Source organism: Anopheles arabiensis, chromosome 3 (genome assembly GCF_016920715.1).
Source record: "Anopheles arabiensis isolate DONGOLA chromosome 3, AaraD3, whole genome shotgun sequence".
NCBI classification, from domain to species: Eukaryota; Metazoa; Arthropoda; class Insecta; order Diptera; family Culicidae; genus Anopheles; species Anopheles arabiensis.
The window spans coordinates 51,583,155-51,604,571 of record NC_053518.1 but is presented as its reverse complement, the minus strand read 5'-3'; the positions used below and the strand labels follow the sequence as shown (position 1 = coordinate 51,604,571).

Here is a 21,417-nt window from a genome sequence, read left to right as displayed (position 1 = left end):
AAATCTGAAATTAACAACCACGAAATGAAACCATGTATAACACGGTTTGCACAAATGATCCGCATGCTTAACTCACGCTTGGTTAGAAAGCTGTAACGGGTCAAAAACACTTCGAAGTAGTCGGCGCTGTTTTGCCAGTTGTACCATTTTTTCTTCTTCACTGCTACTATCGTCACTTACGAAGTGGGAGAAAATCATTTAGATGTTATAAACAAGGATTGTTAGCTTGATAATCGATCGTTTCTTAAATAAACTTGTTTACGTTTTTTTAATTTTGATTTTGAACATTTTGACACATCGACAAAGGCTTTAACGAAAGAAAAAAAATTAACAAACTTGTCTGTCACAAGAACGGTTTCAAAATGCATACCTATTTTCCGTTTGTCTTGACGCACTTGTCTTGTGTCATTTCCGTTTGTGTTTAATAATCTGGCCTATTGGTTTCATTGGTACGATTTTGAGAAGTGGAACGTAATCGACCGCGCTCAAATTGCCTTGCTTTCACTTGGCGTTCCTTTTCATGGCGGCAACTTCTGCTACTGCCAAATTTTCCGTCGTATCTTTTTGCACAGAAGCATGGATGACCGATGTTTGAGGAGCCATTTCTATCATTTTATCTGCCATCTCCGTCAGTTTCGAAAGACTTCCATCGTGGATGCTAAGTATTGCATGTATATTAGCTGGAATTTTTGTTGTTGCAAAAATAGCCTTTTTAACAAGGAATCATTCACATTCAATCCCGCAGTAAGTTCTTGCATCTTCGTTGAAAGATGCGTAGGACGAAGGTCTCCAAAATCGTACGATCCAAGTAGTTGATCCATTTTGGCTTGTTCCGTGAGCTCCAATCGAGAGATAAGGCGTTGCTTAACGGTTTCATACTTTCCTTTCGCAGGAGGATTTTGTTTCATCCTAATGAACGCCGGCCAACAAAAACTGAATTTCAGCTTGTGAAAACCACAACGATGAATCGTTCTTCCAGAATTCCGCTAGTAGGGAAAGTTTCTTTTCGGTAGACATGTTCGTTCTCGAATTTTTGAATTACGAGAACTAATAACAATCCGGAGATCACGTCGGGGTCACCAATGTTGGAACGATTGAAAGACGATGTACACCGTTCTAAGAGTGAATTAAGACTAACTACATTTATTCGATATTCACTGTAACCACGGTTGCTGTAATCAATGGCTATCTAATTACAACTAAGATATTGCTATAAGCAATCCATCACACTTTCTTAAATTCTATTTCGTTGTTTAATGTTTTGTTTTGGTTTTACTAGTTTATTTGGTCCGGTTGCAGGGTTTTGCAACATAACCTTAGACGTTTATACTGACTGCAGGGCACATTTAAAGGTTTTCATGCAAACATACTGCAAGCAAAGGATTGCTTCTCTTATGGTGTCTTTTTACTAATACTCTTTAAGACCGTGATCTTGGTACAGGTTTCCATCCAATTTTTATCCCAGTTCATAGCCCTTCCATATTTTGTCGTATCTACAATATGGGGTAATTTTTTCTGTATCCATCACATTAGCAATCGTGGTCCAGTTTCTTTCTCAGTATTTTGACTATCGGCTGGCCTCGTGGTACTCGTACGACTCAACAACATTCCTATCATGAGTTCATTAACAATATTCTCAACAATATGGACCGTGTCCTCTTACGTATGACTGACTATTATCCTGCTATAGGTTATCAAAAAGTCACTGAAATCCAAGACCCGCTGTGGTACAGGCAGGCCTTGACCGACAACGGTTGTTGTGGCAAGGAAGATTTTTAACTATTCCGCTATCATTGACCATTTTTACAACCGCATATGACACACCAAAATTTAATTTAGTCTTTATGAACTTATTGAATTGCTACTATGAAATGTCATGTTCATATGACATATGGGTCAGAGTTTCCCATCCACAGGGAACACTATCACGGCCCGTGTCCCACCTTCTGCAATACTATTTGTGCACCAAGCAGCCTTGGATGTCCAGGAGTGTTAAATGCTAATAAAAACAATTAAACTAACTTCATTCAAATTTGTTGCTTCATCATATGCTCATATAAAAAATACCCCTGACCCAGGAATGTCCTTATTCCGTGTACATTAGTGTCCCACTACTTTTCCCAATAGGAGTTGCAGTTTATTTCAGTTTTCAGTTCAGATCAGTTGTAATGCTACTGCTGAACCATAAAATATGTTTTCCCGTAAAATATACTTTCAATGGATGAATAAATATTAAAATTCAATTATTAAATTTTTGCTTTTTTCAACTGTTTAACACAACTCGTACGATAAAGCCTTATCCACCCATCTGCGTATAAAGGCCCGTTATAAATAAAAATATAAAAGGCCCGGGGGAAATATAAACCCGTTATATGCATGTTTTTAAGATCTTCATTTGGACCTAGTTTTGAAGCTCCAATGTTATTGCATTGTACCCGAATTTTCGGATTATTCTATAAAAAAAAATCTATGTAAAATTGTATTTGTCCAACGTTCAAAGTGTACGATTTTGCTATCCTTTCTAGCGAGCATTTGATTTATCTTCGATGATAGTTCGAAGCAAGTACTTATTTGTCTTACTTTTTGTTTAAATGTTTTGCACCACACAACACTACTACGCATGATCAAATGGAAGGAACGGGGTAGAATCTCTACCACAGAATTATTTAGAATCACTGGGAATAATTTAATAATTGTTGATACAGCACGTTGGTAGAAGAAAACAATGATATCTTTCCATTTGAATACCTCAATGATTCAATCAATCTACCGTTGCTTGTTGCCTCGAAGAAAGGCATCCCCTTACGAAATAAAAATCATCCAGGCACCCATATTTGGTTAGCAACACTGTTCTATAGTGAGTAACTTTTTCGTACACATAGTTTCTAAAGTGAGCAAGCGTCACCTATGAGCGTAACGTGAGCTTAACGTGAGCGTCACCTCTTACTTCGTTTTGTATAGTGAGATATTTTTCTTCTCTCGTTTTTTCTTTTCCAAGCCCGTTCCACCAAATTTTGGGTTGTGAGAGAGTCATATTTGTATTTTTTATAATCTGATTTATATTTTTGCATATGTCATTACTCGTAGTGTTTTCTGTTATGTTTAATAATTCTATCGATTGGAATGCTCTGGTTTTGTTTTTTTTTTTCATTTTTTTAGGGCTAATGTTTTCTTGGATTGTTGTAATTATGGTTTTGTGGTTTGTTGCCCCCAAATGGTGCTCTAACACTTTTCTGTTACTTTTGCCTATTAGCTTTTCTGTTACTAATGTCAGACCTATTGCTGTGCTTCTTTTGTTGCGGTCGGTTGGTATGAATGTGATCTCTTTTTTATGTAGGAGTACGAAGTTGGGCTCCTCCATTTCTTCGATCAACGTTTTCCCTTTTCTGTCTTTGTATGGGTTTCCCCATGCTATATGGTGCGCATTTAGGTCAGCTGTTATTATTGTTTTATTGTGGTGTTTGGGTCGTTTAATATTATTTCTATTGTGGATTTTAGTTTGTTGCCGTTTTTGGAAGGTGCCGCGTTAATGGAAAGAATTGTGATATTGGGATCATTGTTATTTCTGTTACTTGGATTTCGTTATCATATTGTCTTTCTTTTGTTTTGTATATGAAGTCTTGTCTTAGCTATACCGCTGTACCACCCTAGCCATCTTCTCTGTTGTTTGTAATTTGGTTTTAGTTTGTAAGTTATGCTTTTTATGTTACTCATTCAACCATTGTTCCATAAGACATGCTGCCGTTATATTTTGGGCGTTTAGTATTATTTCCAACTCTTCTTTAGTTTTGGTTTGACTGGTTATGTTTGTTTGAAGTATCGATCTATTTCCGGCCATTTTTTACATTATTTTTGTTTTTTGTTTGTGTTTTTGTTTTGTTTTTGGATTTGTTTTTCAATTGTTTTTGTTTATTAGATGATTTCCGTGCTCTTATTGTACGGTTGGTTGGTAATACATTTTTTATGCGTTTGTGTCAGATGAAATGTTTTCAACCAGCATCACTCGTTTTCCGGCAATGGTTTTTTCTAAATCTTCATTTTTGTCATAGTCCATTCGTGTCATTGTTTGAGATATGCAGACTTATCATATACGTCGAACTACTCTCGAATCCATCGGAAGCTCCAGAATCGAACGGGAGAATATTTGGTATCTTATTCGCCGTTCGATTCGATGAAGGTTTCGTCGACTTTTTTGTTCTTGTTCTTGACAGTTGGTCGAAGCAATCTGTGAACGGAGTAAATGTAAACAAACTGATTGAGCACTTCTTTCAAATAAATAATTTCCAATTTTGGTCACAAATGGGATAAATGTGAGTGCTAAAAGTGTTACTAGACCTGTGTTGAATGTAATTACAAATGTAGACAGCGGTCACAATTCATTTAATTTTTGAATTTGCTTGAGCTGCCGGGAGAAAATCACTCGAATCTCCCTGCTCTATCGACATACATTAAGCTTCATGAACTCGAAACTGCCGGCGGAAAAGCAACTTGTCAGATGATAGCAAAATGAACAAAATGAACATTCGTGTGAATTTTCTTGAATGCCGAATGCAGTACGATAGACCTGATAGTCTAAATAGTTGGAGAATTGAATATCCTTCCTTTTGGTGTAAGATATTCATTCAATCATTCATTCATCTCTCTCTCTCTCTCTTTCTCTCTTGTTGGCATGCTCACGATAGAGCACGTTGATGTGACATGGTCCGGTCAACAACAATTCTCCAGGGAGCTCGTCCCTGGCTGCAGCATTCCATGTAGACACCCGATTTCCGACAGGTCTCGCTTCACCTGGTCCAGCCATCGAGTTCGCTGTGCTCCCCTGCGCCTTATGCCGAACTGGGGATCACTGTCGAACACCTTCTTGGTGGGGCATGAGTCCGGCATCCTCGTGACATGCCCCAGCCATCGTATCCTTCCAGCCTTCGCCACCGTCGGGATGCTCGGTCCGCCGTACAGCTTAGCAAACTCGTGGTTCATCCTTCTTCACGCTCCATGCTCGAACACACTGCCAAAGATGGTCCGGAGGATACGTCGCCCAAACATGCCCAGAGCATTTGCATCCTCCATTCGAATGGTCCAGGACTCATGCCCATAGAGGACCACCAGACAAACCAGACAAATGCCGGTAGTTCCTCCTGCTCCCAGATTTTCACGATCAGTTGATGCATTTCGACGGTAAGCCTCTCCGGCCCCAGTCCATCGCTGCCCGCAGACTAATTGCTCTTAAGCTGCTTGATGGTGCTGGCAATCTCATCCAGAGATGGCGAGGGCATCTCGTCGTCTGCACCGATGCTGTCGCTGTTGCTACTGCTGTGCTGCTGCTGTGGAGGTTTCCTTGTTCTGCCACTTGCGCCAGCCTCTCCTGCCTCTGATTCATTCAGGTGTCCTTCGTAGTAGCACTTCCACTTTTCGATCACCTCCCGCTCGTCCGTCAGGAGATTTCCTTTCGCTTCCCGGCACATTGCGGTTTTAGGAGTAAATCCGCCCCGTGCCTCCTTTAATCTCCTGTAAAACAAGCTGGTCCGACTGAGAAAGCTGCTCCAGCAGCTGTTCATGTGACTCTGCAAAACGGCGCTGTTTGGCCGGGAAGAGTAGGGTTTGCTGTTTCCTCAGTCGTCTGTAGATCTTCACGTTCTGACGGGTTTCATTCCGTAGCATGCGGGCGCGCGCTGCATTCTCCTCGGATAGTGCTTGTCTGCTCTCTTCGTCGAACCATTCCTTTTTCTCTATACGTGGTAAGCGTCCGATCTTGTGTTCGGCTGCAGTGCTGATCGCTGGTTCCACCATATGCCAGTGTTCTGCGAGGGGCATCGCGGCAATGTTGTTGTCGACCGGAAGCGCTTTCCCAAGCGCTGTCGCGTACCCCTCCGCCATATCAGCACACTTCAGCCGGTCCAGGTTTAGCCTTGGGGAGGGTTGACTCCGTTGGTTGTTAACCACGGAGAGTTTCTGGCGAAGCTCTACCATGACCAGGAAATGGTCCGAATCGACGTTTGCGCCGTTCATTCATTCATTCATTCATATTCATATTTATTTGTCTATCTTCTGGTTACACCAATACTTAGATAATATTTATTACCTATGTTCCTAACTTAATAAAAATTAAGGCAGCAAGGGATTAAGGTGGGATCTGAGGCGGATCTGAAAGAGGACAAGTGAAGGTTGAAATCAAACCAATAGATGCAGTTCGGCGAGATGGGATCAGTAGGAGAGGACGGCTACGAAGAACACGGTTAGGGGCGTATAGATAGGGGGGGATAGAAAAAGGAAGGATCCCGCCATGTAATTCATAGTGATTTGCGAGGGCGCCCGAGGGTGCCATACAAGTTCACATCCCTAGCGCCCTCGCATTTCATAGCTTGTGAGCTCAGGCAGTTTTTTCGCACCTTGTTTTAGCAATTATAATTATAGCACCCCGAGAGCAGCAGATATAACAGTGCGATTTGTAGCATATCAAACACCTAGTTTTTATCATTTTATTTTCCAAAATCCACAAAAGAAGAAGTAGTGATCTTTTCGACGAATAACACCACAAAAAAAAATAGCTGTAGGGGACCAGACTACTGAGCAGTACTCCAAAATTGATCTGACCAGAGAGCAGAACAGAGTCTTCAGACACATAGGGTCGAATAAATCGCTAGCAATTCTCAACGTTTTCCACGCTTGATTGACAACTGAGTCAATGTGGTGGTTGAAGGTGAGAAGGTGATGGTCCTGTCAAGTCAGACACCGAGGTCTTTTACAACACAATCACGATTGACTTGCTGATAATTTAGAACGTACGATTAAACGATTGGAGACTGCGAACTACTAAACGAAATGACGTTACACTTATCAGGGCATAATGTGAGGGAATGACTAAAACACCAAGAAGAAAGACGATCAAGAATATTTTGTAGCGAAGTACAATCACTAGGAGACGAAACTGGGAGAATAGGGAATAGGTGTCTGCAGTATTGTCCGTAGTGACCGAACCGAGCGACATGGAAGTAGGAAGGGAAGAGGGGTTACGACGCTTCTTGGCATAAGACCATAAAAGTTTAGGATTATGATACAACATGCATTGTAGCCTTTCCAAGATACAACGTTTAACTGGCACGATTATAAATACGAAAAGCAGAAGCGGTGTATTTAAAAATTCTACACAGCAAATTTTCTCGTCTTGCTTCAATAAAGTTTTTTACCGAAACGGTTCAGTAATTGAATATTTTACTGATTTGCAGCATATATGTTTTCTCATGCAACAATGTGCCTATTACCACGCAAAGTGTCCTTGCCGCCATGAGTAAACTGAAGCCTTCGTTCTCTCCTGGTCCCGATGGTATTCCATCTTCCATATTAAAACAATGTGCAACAATGTGTCTCTTGCTCCTCTTCTGTCCCGTATTTACTCCAGATCAATCCATGAGGGTTCCGTTCCCACAATATGGAAATCCGCATTTCTTAAAATAACGATCACTCTTTATGTTCTAATTACCGCGGTATTGCTATACTATGCTCAATGTCCAAAATTATGGATTCGATTGTTCATTCGTACCTGTCTCCTATTGTCTCTAGCTATATATCTCCTCTCCAGCATGGCTTCATGCCCAAAAGATCCACCGTTACAAATCTTATGTGTCTATTACACCTGTTCTCACTTTCCTCTGAATCGTTATCCGGTTGCTATGGATCGCAATCCATGAAAATGGATCGCAATCAACTACGTCTGAATCGTTTTCAGCTACGTTTGGATCGTTTTCAGCTACGTTTGGATCGCTCTCAGCTACCTTTAGATTTTACGTTAGCTGGCGCAAATTTTGTTGCGGCGCAACCGTTTATTCAGTGACCGCGGGACACATTTGCATTCCAAGGAAAGAATTAAATAATTAATGCATTCAATTGTAAAATCTAATCACTTTTTTATGTGAAGCTTACATCACCATTCATACTTTATTGATTATTTGACCAAACTTTTCCGAACAAACATGCACAATCTTCTTCTTTTTGGCGTGACGACATACGTAGTCATTCAGTCCTGTTTAGGCTTTCGAGATTTAGCCGGATATTCCTTCTTTGCTATGGAGGGACGGTCTGGTTGGGAATCTATTCTGATGCATAGAAGCCGATAAATCTGTCAAATGTTATTCATTGCTTAAAAATGGGGTTTCAGAATTCAATGAGAAGCTCTCAATTGGGTTCAAACATAGAACAATATGAAATTGTTGCTTTTCATATCGTCTGTTATGATGTGAATCGTGAGGTACGCCAAGCGGTCACTAAATAAACTATGCGCCGCAACAAAATTTGCGCGAGCTAACGTAAAATCCAAAGGTAGCTGAGAGCGATCCAAACGTAGCTGAAAACGATCCAAACGTAGCTGAAAACGATTCAGACGTAGTTGATTGCGATCCATTCTCATGGATTGCGATCCATAGCAACCGGATAACGATTCAGAGGAAAGTGAGAACAGGTGTAAGATTTTACAATTGAATGCATTAATTGTTTAGTTCTTTCCTTAGAGTGCAAATGTGTCCCGCGGTCACTGAATAAACGGTTGCGCTGCAATGAAATTTGCGCGAGCTACCGCAAAATCCAAAGGTAGCTGAGAGCGATCCAAACGTAGCTGAAAACGATCCAAACGTAGCTGAAAACGATTCAGACGTAGTTGATTGCGATCCATTCTCATGGATTGCGATCCATAGCAACCGGATAACGATTCAGAGGAAAGTGAGAATAGGTGTATCTGTTATATCTCCGGCTCTTTCATCCGCAAGCCAAATTGACGCCATATATACCGACATGAAAGCAGCTTTTGATAGCATACCAATCAATCTACTGTTAGCTAAGCTTAAGAAACTTGGCTTCGGAGGTTACCTTTTAGATAGGCTCGGATCTTACCTTTCTGGCCGTTCCTACAAAGTACGTGTATGCGATAGCTTCTCCGAAACATTCGCAGGTCTCTCTGGCGTACCTCAAGGAAGCGTGCTCTGTCCTTAGCTTTTTATACTGTTTTTCAACGATTGTGTATCTGTGCTCCCTCAAAATAGCTGTCTTCTCTACACCGATTATGTAAAAATCTTTTTACCTGTTGCCTCATCTCATGACTGTAATGTCCTGCAGCATGTGCTGGACAATTTTTCTGATTGGTGTTGCCTCAAGGGTCTCCGTTTATGTCCTCAAAAATGCTCTGTCATATCGTTTGGTCGTTCATCTCACAAAGTTCTCTGGAACTACTACATTTGTGGCTCTCAACTTGTTCGCGTCTCATCATTGAAAGATCTCGGTGCATGGTTGGACGAAAGATTACTCTTTAATGTACATGTCGAATTCGTCCTAAAAAAGCCAACAAAGCTCTTTAATTCATCCTTCGTTTAGCATCCGAGATAAGAGATCCAATGTGCCTTAAGTCCTTGTACTGCTGTTGAGTCCGTCCCACTCTTGCATACGCTGCAGTCGTTTGGTCTCCACCCGGTATCACTGCGCTGGCAAGGCTAGAGAAAGTCCAACGCAAATTTACCCGTATCGCCATTCGTCGCTTCCTTCCCGATCAGTCGTCTATTCCTCCATATCATGTCCGTTGTCGCCTGCTTAGTTTAGAAACTATCCAAGTCAGACATTCTATCATCCAGTCCCTTTTGTTGCCAATCTTCTCTCCTCTGACCTTGATTCCCTATCTCTCCTGTCGTGTATACCCCTTAATGTTCCGTCTCGACCCATACGCCCCAGAGCTCCCCTCTGCATAGAATTTCGCCGAACCCGTTACGGCCAAAATGACCCACTCTTACGAGCGTTAGCCACCTTCAATGACCACTCCGATCTCTTCGACTACCATATACCACCCTCCCGTTTTCGCTCCCTCCTTCGCAACACTATCACCCTTTCCACTCCATAATTCGTTAACCCGTACATTCCTTCCTCTCCTTAGTTTTTAAGCAACATATTGTTAAGCCTTAGGCGTCATCAGCGTCAGGTACTGAATTGTGATAATCAGAGGTGATACTCAGAACGATTGATGTAACTAATACATGCTCATGACATGTTTGCGACCATCGCTTGGTCAGTCACTATATCACGACTTTTTTTTGCTGTGATCAATTTTGCAAAATGTCACTGACATAGTCATGACAAATTCTGGCTGAAACAAAATCATCTCAGCGTCAATGGCTCTACTGTAATGATCAAAGGCGAGCCTCAAACAGTTGGTGCGACCATCACATGCTTGGTGACATTGTGTGCAACCAACTCTTGGTCAGTCACTTGGTCGGGACATTTTCAGTCGGTGATTATCGCGATGGTCATGGGAGATATGCGGTGCGTGCGAGTGGTTCCAAGAAACAAAATGAGCATGTTTTCTCGCTCTATTTGACCCGACAGATAACCAAAACAGATAGAGGGAGAAAGCATGCTCATTTTGTTGCTAAAGCCCACACGCCAAGTATATTCCAAGAATGTCGTGATTATCGCCGACAAAAATGTCGTGACCAAGTGAGTGACCAAAAGTTGGGTGCTAAACTAAATGTCACCAAGCATGTGATTGATTCTCCAACTGTTTGAGTATCGTCACTGATCATCTCAGTTGTGTACGTGATCTGATTTGAGCTACATTTCAGTCATGGGTGTTGATGACTGAATCAGTGGCATTTGGCAGCACTGTTCACAACCAGAAAAATATCATGATTATGCTTGCGCCGGCATTAAGCTTGTCAGTCAGAGTATCGTGTTGGACTCAAGAATTCACATGTCATGACTAGAGTTGGGCAAAACGCAGTAAAAAGTGGAACTGGGTCCGGACGATTTCAACAAGTTTCGGACCCAGTTCTCAAGGGTAGGTTCAATCCGACAAGCCGGAACCGCCCAGAATCGTCCGGAATCGTGCGGAGTCGGTGAACCGTCCGGAATCGTCTGGAATCGACCAGAATCGCCCGGAATCGTCCGGAATCGCCCGGAATCGTCCGGAATCGTCGTAATTGATCGGAATCGTCTTGAATCGTCGGAATAGTAGGAATTCCATTTCATTTTATGTCATTTATTCAGCGCTTAACCTAATACAAATAGATACAAACAGTAACACAAGAGGCTAACGTGCATGTCGAACGATATCGAGGAACTCAGTGCGCGACATTCCTGGCTTAAATGTACGACAGACAGCATGGACATATGCGCGGCGGCCGGAACGTGAACTTGAATCGTCTGGAATCGTCGGAACAGTCGGAATCGACCGGAATCGACTGGAATCGACTGGAATCGCCCGGAATCAACCGGAATCGTTCGAAAACGTCGGAAACATCCGAAATCGATCGGAATCGACCGGAATCGTCCGGAATCGTGCAGAATCGTAGTCAATCGATAGTAGTGAATATGAGAAGCCAGTGTCTTACTTTTCCCTGATTTAGATACAGTGTTTTGTTAATTAATTCGTTTTCACTCCGTCATTTTGTTTAAAAAAAATGTTATAACTAAACGAAATAAACTAAATGTAATCAACCCACCCGTCAATTTGACGGGTTCCGTAGAGATAGTTATACCACATATGTATCTGAAAATCTATGAAACTTAAGAAAATAATACTTATGCTACAAAATTATAGTATGTTATGCTGAATTTACGAAATGAAAAAAATCTAAACTATATAAAAGGTATTGTTCGTATTTCACTGCAAAGTTCAACTTCCGTCAAATAGACGGGTTCCTTAAACCTAGTGTTAATCAACAACTAATAACATTCTTACATCTGTACTATTTTGATTTCTAAAGCTACGCATGGCTCTAATTATGAACACAGTTATCAAGTCGTACGACTTTAACAACATGTCCTTTATAGGTTCGATTCCTAAGCTCTTTTGTTGCGGGTTCCTGGTAAGCTCTTTTGATGCCAGTATGCTTAGAGGTTTCATGAACGCTCCAAACATTTTGAGGAAGCCGTACATGCCGAAGGTGCATGCAAAGCAATGATGGAGAAAGTGAAATATGTAATAAATTTGGCTTCTCAAATTCACTACTATCGATTGACTACGATTCCGCACGATTCCGGTCGATTCTGGTCGATTTCGGATGATTCCAGACGATTCCGGACGATTCCGGTTGATTCCGGGCGATTCCAGCCGATTCCGTTCAATTCCGACTGTTCCGACGATTCCGGACGAGTACGACGATTCCGGACGGTTCCAGACGATTCCAGACGATTCGAACGACTCCGCGCGATTCCAGACGATTCCAGACGATTCCGACGATTCCGGACGATTCCGGCAGATTCTGGAAGATTCTGGAATTTCATCCGAGTTTTTTAAGAGCACGTGTCCTATCCGCCTTTAATGACGGTTATGTAGTATCGTACCAAGGATGGCGATAGAAAGGTTTAGAACGAGGATAACAAAGTAAGAGCTGCTTTAACACTATTACTAAATTGCTCTGCCGCTACGTCCACAGCGGAGGGAGAATCGGATCTAATGTCTAAAAAAATACCATCAGAGTTGGCTATTATTTTCCTATTTTTTTCTAAGTACAATTTTCATAAATTCAACTCAACTGTTTTCTCTAATATTATTACAATTATGCGGTAAAGGAAAAGATAAAGTCGCTGAAAGAGTATTATATGCCTGAACGAATCTACAACTCGATGAACATGTCTATATAATCCTCGAAAACCCTGTAATGCTGTTCGCATTGCCGCATTTTGAGACCATTACATGGGTTTTCAATAGAATTAATAACGTTTGTCATTGATCTAATCACTTTTGATTTTGATGTGAATAATTCTCACGTCTTACTAATGCATGCATGCATATTGCGAACCATTGGCTGCTTCGATGTGAAAAAAAATTAAATTTAGACTGTTTCGTAGTGCCCTGCAAGCAATGTGTGTCGTGACGCACATCTTGTTTAAGTTATTGTCACCAGCATTAGATACATATTGTAGGGAATGCTTAACTTAATAGAAGAAGAAGAAAAGGAAATGCTTAAACATCTCTCAAAGAATCACTATTATAAAATTCTAGGCAAGGCTGATCAGCGTTACTTTCCATTGGTAGCTTGGATGTTTTATGCTTAGTTAACATCCATACAATAGCAACCACATCGATAGAAAACGCAACGCCGACTTAGTTTTTAGTGTTTTGAAAGGTATGGAGAAGAATGATACAAATTACAGACACAATTTAATAATTGAACGTTTTCCGTGATCATTCGAGATATTGCCTTACATGTGCTTAATTTTTGATCGAAGCATAGCTAAAGAATGTGTTCTACGACGTGTATGTTAAGTTTTCCAAAAAGTGGTCCAAAGAACTATCCAGCAAGACTCAACGTCAGAAGATAGGTGGCATACTCTAGGTGGCCACCACTGTAAATGCGGATGTATAAAAAAGGTGACGAAAACATTCATAGGTCCCGAAATATAAAAGGAAGCAGTATCAGGGACCGTAACTAAGATCTGTTTCATGATCCTGTTCAGTGTAAGTTCTGGTGTGGGTTCGGTATCAATTTCAAGATCGGTACGCTTTTTGGAGCCATTTTGCCGGTATATATACAATTTCAGTACCGGTAGGCTAAATGTAGCAATAGTGGTACAATTTGTAGGAGTACAGATGTGCTTTAATAGATTTAAATTATCAGGGAGGTAAAATTATGAATATTTTAGTACATAACAATTGGAATATGTTCTATCTTTGCAATCACAACCATTTTTACCATCAAACACAACAAATTTACGAAAAAGGCATATTTCTGTGACGACTTCGTAGTACCTATAATAATAGTATGGTTCCTATAGTCGTCGTATTGTGTTACTATAGTGGTGGTAAAGAAAGATTCCTCAAAAACTGTGTATAATATATATGAAACTTAGTTTTGATGCTGTTTTCGTAGAAATAGCAAGAATCACATCCATAATATTGATTTCTTACATAATTTGGCCGTAAAAAATGTATAAATTTGAGTGATAAAAATATTGACTAAAAACAGTATTAAGTGTTAAAAACAGTGCTTCATTCGAAGTGAAATTTTCACTCAGTTAGATATGCGAATTTTGGCCTTTTTTGGTAAATTACTTACAGGAAACTTATTTCTGTTGCTTATTTAAAAAAAAGATACAAAATGTTAACAATATCCCAAAAAATATCTAAAATGAATTATTTTTACTAATTTCATAACTATGGTCACTATAAGAACATCCCTATTTTGTGTACCTATAATGGCACTATGGCAAAAAAAACTCATAAATATGCGAAAATATGGTCAAATGGTAATGGATTTTAGAAAATCATTAACATTTCATCTAGGAATTGATAAAACAATAAAAATTGCGTTGTTATGTTGTCATTTAAAGCGTTGACAAAAATATGAGTTTCGTTATGATATCCTAAGGATTTAGGAAAATGTTAACACATTTCACACAATATGGGGTTTTTCTGTGATTATAATGGAATGGCCCAATTTTCGGGATTTGTCCCAGGGTTTGGGATTTGTCCCAGAAGGGATTTATAAATCATTTTCTTTTAATCACTTGGAATTAAAACCACATTTAATTTGCGTTGTCTGTTAAGAAATCCGTTGCATATATTCTTAGGTTATTATATACCCCAGAAATTATCCTGCATAAATCTGCAACCGGGCCAAATTGACTAGTCATGTGAAATTAGTGAATACGGATACATGCATTAGTAAGATCAATGGTAAACGTTATTTATTTATCTGAAAAATCCTATGTTCTCACGGTCATATGCACCTTACGCTCTAAATTGTGCTCTTCTTTATTTCTATTCGTTGCTAGGATGAAAGTATTTCCTTTCCTTACATGTAGGTACATTTTCTCAAGCCATTTCTTTGTTCATGAATCTTTCTCTTTCTATCAAAAACAAGTGTCAAAAAAAGATTCACAAATATTTTTGCGCTTACACACCACGATGCATTAACGCCTTCTGCCAGTACAAAACTCACGAAGTCATACAAAAATTGAAAACTGAAACTTGAAACTTCCACGTCCAGATAACTCTTTTTTGATCAGATAGCGGAACTGAGAGTTTTGCTGTGCTTATCGACAGGTGGAGTCTACAGTTTAATTGCTCCATTTCTTTCCGTCTTATTTGACAATATTGGAGGTTATTTTCGGCTTCGGCAGTGGAAGTAGGCAGGACGTGGATTAGAGCGTGTAGTGTACATCCCTGAGCAACGTGTGTTTCACAAGTGTGAGGTGTATTGATAGGTATGTTCTTGCATGCATTCTTGATCTACTTGCTCATGAAGGCGATAATTTTGATACCAAGAATTGATCAATGCATTGCTGTTACCACTTGAAAGTGTTCCGTATGGTTGTGATGTATATAAACCCCGTTGGCACGATAACGACCTCGTTCATTTTGACACACGATTGTTTATAAAACATCAAGCTGTATACGATAGCTCGAATAGTTGGAACTAAAAACACCAGATGGCGGCACCTGTTAGATAAGGACAAAACGATATCCGCAAATGTGGGACAACTAGCTAATCGATTTTAGGGCAAACTAGCTAAGTACGGCTCAAGTCATTAAGTAGGGTCAAATAGGGCCAAGCAGATCAGCTGATCGAGTACCGGGGCGCCATCGAAAATGGTCAGTAGCAAAAGAGAAAGCAGAAAGGACGGACTAATTTTTAAACTGTGCAATAAATCCTACGAAAGCCAGTTCTAAAAGAGTCTATCAAAGCTACTCAATCATTAATTGGTACAACCGTAACAAACCCTATCTACCTGTACTTTTCTTGACCTGGAACCAATTATTTCACTTTTTAGTTTATCCACGCGATCAATCGGTGTATATTTTTAAGATAAAACATATTTTAAACTGCGATGAAAATTTAAGTTAATTGTATTAAGATGTTTCGATATTAACGATATTAAATTCTTAAATTACAAGTAAAAGAATGTTTATTTTTTTCATTGTTCCATTGTAGGGTTTATGAGAAATACTCATCAAAATTTCTTAAAACCCCTGAAAGCTTTAAATTGGAGTAACATGTCCAATAACTATAAAATATAGCTATAACATTTTGAATATATTTAATTTAATTCAATATATGAGATGATACATTTATTATCTATTCAATTTACGTTTATAGTCATTTTTAATCATAACAACATTCGGTTCAAGTGCGCTGTTATGAATTAGATTATTAAATAAATTTAATCATTGATTATGGTTTCAATATCCTAGTTTTACCAATAGGAGCCAAAAAAAAACATTTTTGATGATTAAATATATTTTATGTTTAAAATTGTTTTAATAGTAATTTTAGAAGTTGTTAATACGAATAATAAGATAATAATAATTATATTATTGCTTTTTGATACTCATGACTTACCAATGAATCTAATATTGTTTAACGATTGCTGAACTTCCTTTCATTTTTGTTCAAAATTGTTGCTTTTCTTATTATTACATAAACATAATCAATATTAAGACATAGTTATCTATCAATTTGCTCATCCACGAAGGTCATAACAGGCGTTCAAGAAATCTGTTTAATGTTGATTTTAGTGCATTAAGCATCCGAACAATTCAATGACTGGTAGCATTGAATCCGTTTGTAGCGGCAGCGTACGTCCCGACATTCATTTTTATCCAATTTTCTGACGTTCTAGATAGTCGGTTGTTATTTATCATGGCGTTGTACGATATGCAAAGTAATATAATCCCAAGAATTTTGTTTTTTTTTTGTTGTATAAAATTTGTGCAGATTTATTCGAATAAAAATTAATAGTTTTTTGCGTGGAGGGACAACTTGTGTTTTTTTACTTACTCTAATAAAATATTGTTATGTTACAGGATGAATATTGCTGATTTAGAGAAAAAAATGCATGACGTTGAACTAAGAGAAGAAAGCATGTTGAAGCGAATTACTGAAAAAGATAAAACCATTTCCAAGATGAGGTAATTATGGGATTGTGTGATGTATAATATTACCGTATGTACTAATTTATGTTACAATTATTTTCGACAGCAATGTGGTTGAAGCATATGAACGGACTATCGCCGAATTGATATCAGAAAAGGAAATTCTCATCCGCAATCACGAAATTGAATGCGACAGTCTTAAACAAGATAATGAAATCAACGCACAACATTTAGAATCATTGGAGAAAACTTTCTCGAACTTGTATGCGTAAGTCTCAGAAGAGCTATTAAGAAAGATGTTGTCGAACGATTTTATCTCAACCATTTTTACCGAATTAATATATGCTTTGCAGGAAATATGAACGCATGAAAAAAAATGCAATTAAATACAAAGAAAATGAAGAGAAACTGGTGGAAAAAGTTGTGAAACTTGAGGAATGTCTTCGAGCACAAGAGCAGCGATATGAAAAGATGAAATGTCATGCGATGAGTCAACTTGAAATGTAAGTATAAATTTCATGTACCAAACCATATGCACCATTTTTACTTTCCATAATAAATCAATTATTCTTCGTTGGCCCGAGTTTAAAATTGTGATGCAGTAGAACGCCGTTCACACGGGTACCTTTTAATTCGGTTATCCTTTCCATGCTGTTCAAAAGTAATAGTTAAATAACCATTGTATTTTGATGTATATGATTTATCCAGGAGAAGGGTTGTGAAAACCGATACGAACCGATAACATGATGATAAAAAATAAAATACAGGACAAATTTAAGATATTACCCTTAAAATCATCTTCTCCAAAACAATAAGAATTTTCTTTAAAACATGGTAATTAGGTAAACCAATATACAGGATTATAGAATGACGTTTTGATGTTTTTTTGAAAACTTCTTATTCATGTCTTGATTAATCGAATGGTATTCGATTTGACAGTTACCTCGTTCAGTTTTACACGCACAGTTCTAAGTGAATGTCAGGTTAAATGGTTTAAATTTTTCCTTTTTGGGTGTTGTTCTGTTTTTTATTTGACTGAACATATTTTTGGTTCATGTTCTACATACATCAAGATTACCAGGAAATTTTACTCAGAATCAACTGTTTTTATTGCGCCAAATTCTTCACAATATAACATAATTTCCCAGAAGCTGCTCATACATGTACAATTTTTATTTTTTTCAAATGAAGGTTTAATGTTATTGTCGTCGATAAACTGTCGTAATGTGTTATGCTAATTTTGATTTGCGGTTTCAAATGAATTTTATTAGATTTTTTGAAAATGCAAACAATACATACAGTCAGTCAAAAAAGTATTCGTCTAGCTGAATATTTTGCAGAAAAAGGCGAATTATGGCCGCAATAGGCATGGGGTGGTAAAAGTAATCATGGGGTTTGATAAAGGGACCATCAATGCACACGTTTTGCTAAAAAATAAGCATTTTAATAGTACTATATCAACCAAAATACATAAAAAACTAAAAAAAGTCGTTTGATGGGTGCGCAAAAAGTATTCGTCCATCAGACTTTTGGCGTAATATGCGTAAGAAAACAAAGGTTATGGAGTCAAAAAATGTCCTGATCTTGTTTCTTATTGCATTTATGACTATTGGTGACTGCTTGCACAACGCAAGAACACATTTGAACCTTTAAAAAGGCGTAGTTTTGACCCACACATCCTCCAAGACTTGTTCCAATTATTCGCTGGTAGAGAGATTGCATTTCCGGGCCATGTGGCCAAGTTCCATTGAAAAAATGGCAACTGCTATCATATTGAGAGTCTATTAATTCATTTTCATCAGTTTGGTTTCAGCTGGTTTGGTGTTTCGGGCAAATGAAAATGCTCTGTATGTTCTCCAGCTTGACTGTTCTTGAAACATGTGGTATTTTTATAGTACAATTTCTCAGAACTGGCACCCAAAGTACTTAAAAACTGCAAGAATATATTTCTCCATCTCGTCTCCTATCAATTTGAATCATTTTTCTAGCTCACCTTTCCTCCATGAGCCCTGGTATAATGACACCATGGTGCTACCGTTACACGAGATTTTGTTGCTGCATCTTAGTAGACTGTTTTCGCTACAGTAGACGTCGGCCGTATGACCTTGGCGATTTAAACATGTTTTAATATGTTAGTACAGCCTAATTTGAAACAAATTTCTGATTTATTTGATGCATCTTAACAGATTTGGCCACTTTCTGGATACGGTATTATTCAAACAAAACATGTTTGTAACAACTCACTCATTCAAGCTATTACATGACCAGCTACGATGAAATGCAGCATGACCCATCAACCAAACGTGACCCATATCTTTCCCTTTTCTTATTGGCCATCACAAAATGCACTGATTCCATGGTAAAATTTGATTTTTTGGACATTAAACCGCTTCTTTCGTTAGATTAACCGTCAAGGATGGCTGCTTACATGGCAGTTTGTCACACAATTAGTGTCAGAAAATGGCCAAACATTGATCAAATGAAGGAACGAGGCCTCCCACACATTTTGTAACCTTCAAAAATGGGTAGGATAGGTTATGCATAAGTTAAAGATACGATTTGCGCCTTCATGCTCCAATCATTTAACTCCCCCGCTTTTAGTGGCTCTCTGACCGCTTGAATTGCAATTGAAACAACAGAAATGCATTTTTTTAGAAGGAAGTCACCAGTAGATTGATAATAATACATTTAATTCACGTCTAGGTAGTGTTTGTCCAGCGTAAATAATTAAAAAGCTAGATGGACGAATACTTTTTGCGCGCCCATAAAACGACTTTTTTTAATTTTTTAAATAATTTAGTTGTTATTGCACTATTTTAATGCTCATTTTTAGCATTAGGTGTGTATTGATGGTCTCTTTATCAAACCTCATCATTACTTTTATCGCCCCATACGCATTGCGGCCATAATTCGCATTTTTCTTTAAAATATTCAGCTAGACGAATACTTTTTGGACTGACTGTAGCTGTGCGTGCGTGGTAGTCCGGTGCACTTTAACCCATCACTCCTTGAATACTAAATGGACTTTTTTAATTAGAGTCAAAACATAATCTACAACCTATTGTGCGTGTTATGCGACTATCCGGGCGAGGTCGAGGTCTCAATTGGTTCGGAAAAACTGCGTTCCACTGTACAAGTAAAGGTAGTGCTTTATAAATTGAGGTTTAATTATTAAATAACAAAAATAAAATATAAATGTTTTCTTTACATCATATAATTAAATTTAAATTTAAATCTCACATTTAATTTACTTTTTTTTACCGTTTTAGCGCAAATACCAAAATTGATGAAGCCATTCGTAATCATTCCCAAGAATCGGCCAAACTTAAGGCTCAGATAAAAAAAGAAGAACTATATCGAATTTCGATCAATGAGCAGTTGATTCAAAAATCAAAAGAAAATGAAGAGTTGGTGAAGATATGTGACGAATTAATCAGCGAGACTAATTGAACAATACAGTTTATTTAGGCGAACTACTTGTTCTTATGCCTTGTAGAATTCCTTTTATGCAATGAGTTACAGATTCAAGAGAATTATTTAGTGTTTCTATTCTTCATAAGCCTGAATATGAAACAAATTAGCATATTTTTTTCCGGATATAACCATGTAATATTTTTTTTCATTGCAGCTAAAACTTCTGTTCAGTCTGTTCTTGAGTTACGTTGTTCTCGTACGAGGAATCGTAGATAGCCAGTTTACCAAAACATACAGTCCTTGAAGCTATTTGCCTCCTTAAATACCAAATGCAAAAAAAAACTTGTTTTCCGTCGAAATCTAAAATGAATACAAAGAGAAAAGATTACAATTTGTTTGGGTGACTATTGTAAAATATTTAATTTATTGGTTAAAATCAACAACTTCACATAAAACAATATATCAACTAAATGTATTTTTGCTGAAATTCGCTATATTCCAGTCGCTACTGATGTTCGAGCTACAGAGATATTTTTAGAACGAAGGTAACGCGTAACTCGAGAACCGGCTATGATTATTTATGTTTTTGTTTATGTTTTATTTGATTTGCAGGGAATATAGATCCATTTGTTTATTTAGTTTATATTTCAGTAATAATATTGGAAAAAGTTAAAACCCGCTGCTCTCTATTTCAATTGGCTTATCCATTCGTTGATTTTAAACAAAATGAAACGTTTGGCTCTGTTAGGCTGAAAATATACGAACCTGAATTCAAGAGCAAGAAATCGCACATGATGTCTAATCGATTTATAATCACAGTTCAACTGTCACTTTTCCACGCCTTGTTGAACTCTGTTGTACATCGGTTGTACAGCAGGCGCGAAATTCCGGTTCGTGTTTTTTAGTCTCAGAAAATGTTTCGGATATTCCGTTCCCTAATTTCACTACATTTGGATGCCATGAAAATAACTAGGCAACTCACACGTTTGTTAAGAAGCCGTTATAGACTACAACTAACACATACTACAATATTCTTTCCTAAAAAGATAATTTAGTGCTCATGACACCGTTATAACAAATATATTATCATACTAGAATAAAAATGCTGTAAAAAGCCTACAAGAATAAAATATAACAACTAGTTACAGTCATAA

General features: G+C 38.2%; 1 protein-coding gene across 6 annotated transcripts in view; it reads left to right on the top strand.

The window, feature by feature from the left end:
* The window catches only part of LOC120904127, a 36,122-nt gene extending 14,705 nt beyond the window's left edge, over positions 1 to 21,417 (top strand). For all 6 annotated transcript variants that reach the window (XM_040313912.1, XM_040313910.1, XM_040313914.1 and 3 more), the window contains 4 exons: positions 16,781 to 16,885; positions 16,956 to 17,117; positions 17,203 to 17,352; positions 20,119 to 21,417. In XM_040313912.1, coding sequence (XP_040169846.1) covers positions 16,781 to 16,885; positions 16,956 to 17,117; positions 17,203 to 17,352; positions 20,119 to 20,299 — 598 coding nt within the window. In that variant the 3' untranslated portion in view covers positions 20,300 to 21,417. The remainder of the gene's footprint in view (positions 1 to 16,780; positions 16,886 to 16,955; positions 17,118 to 17,202; positions 17,353 to 20,118) is intronic.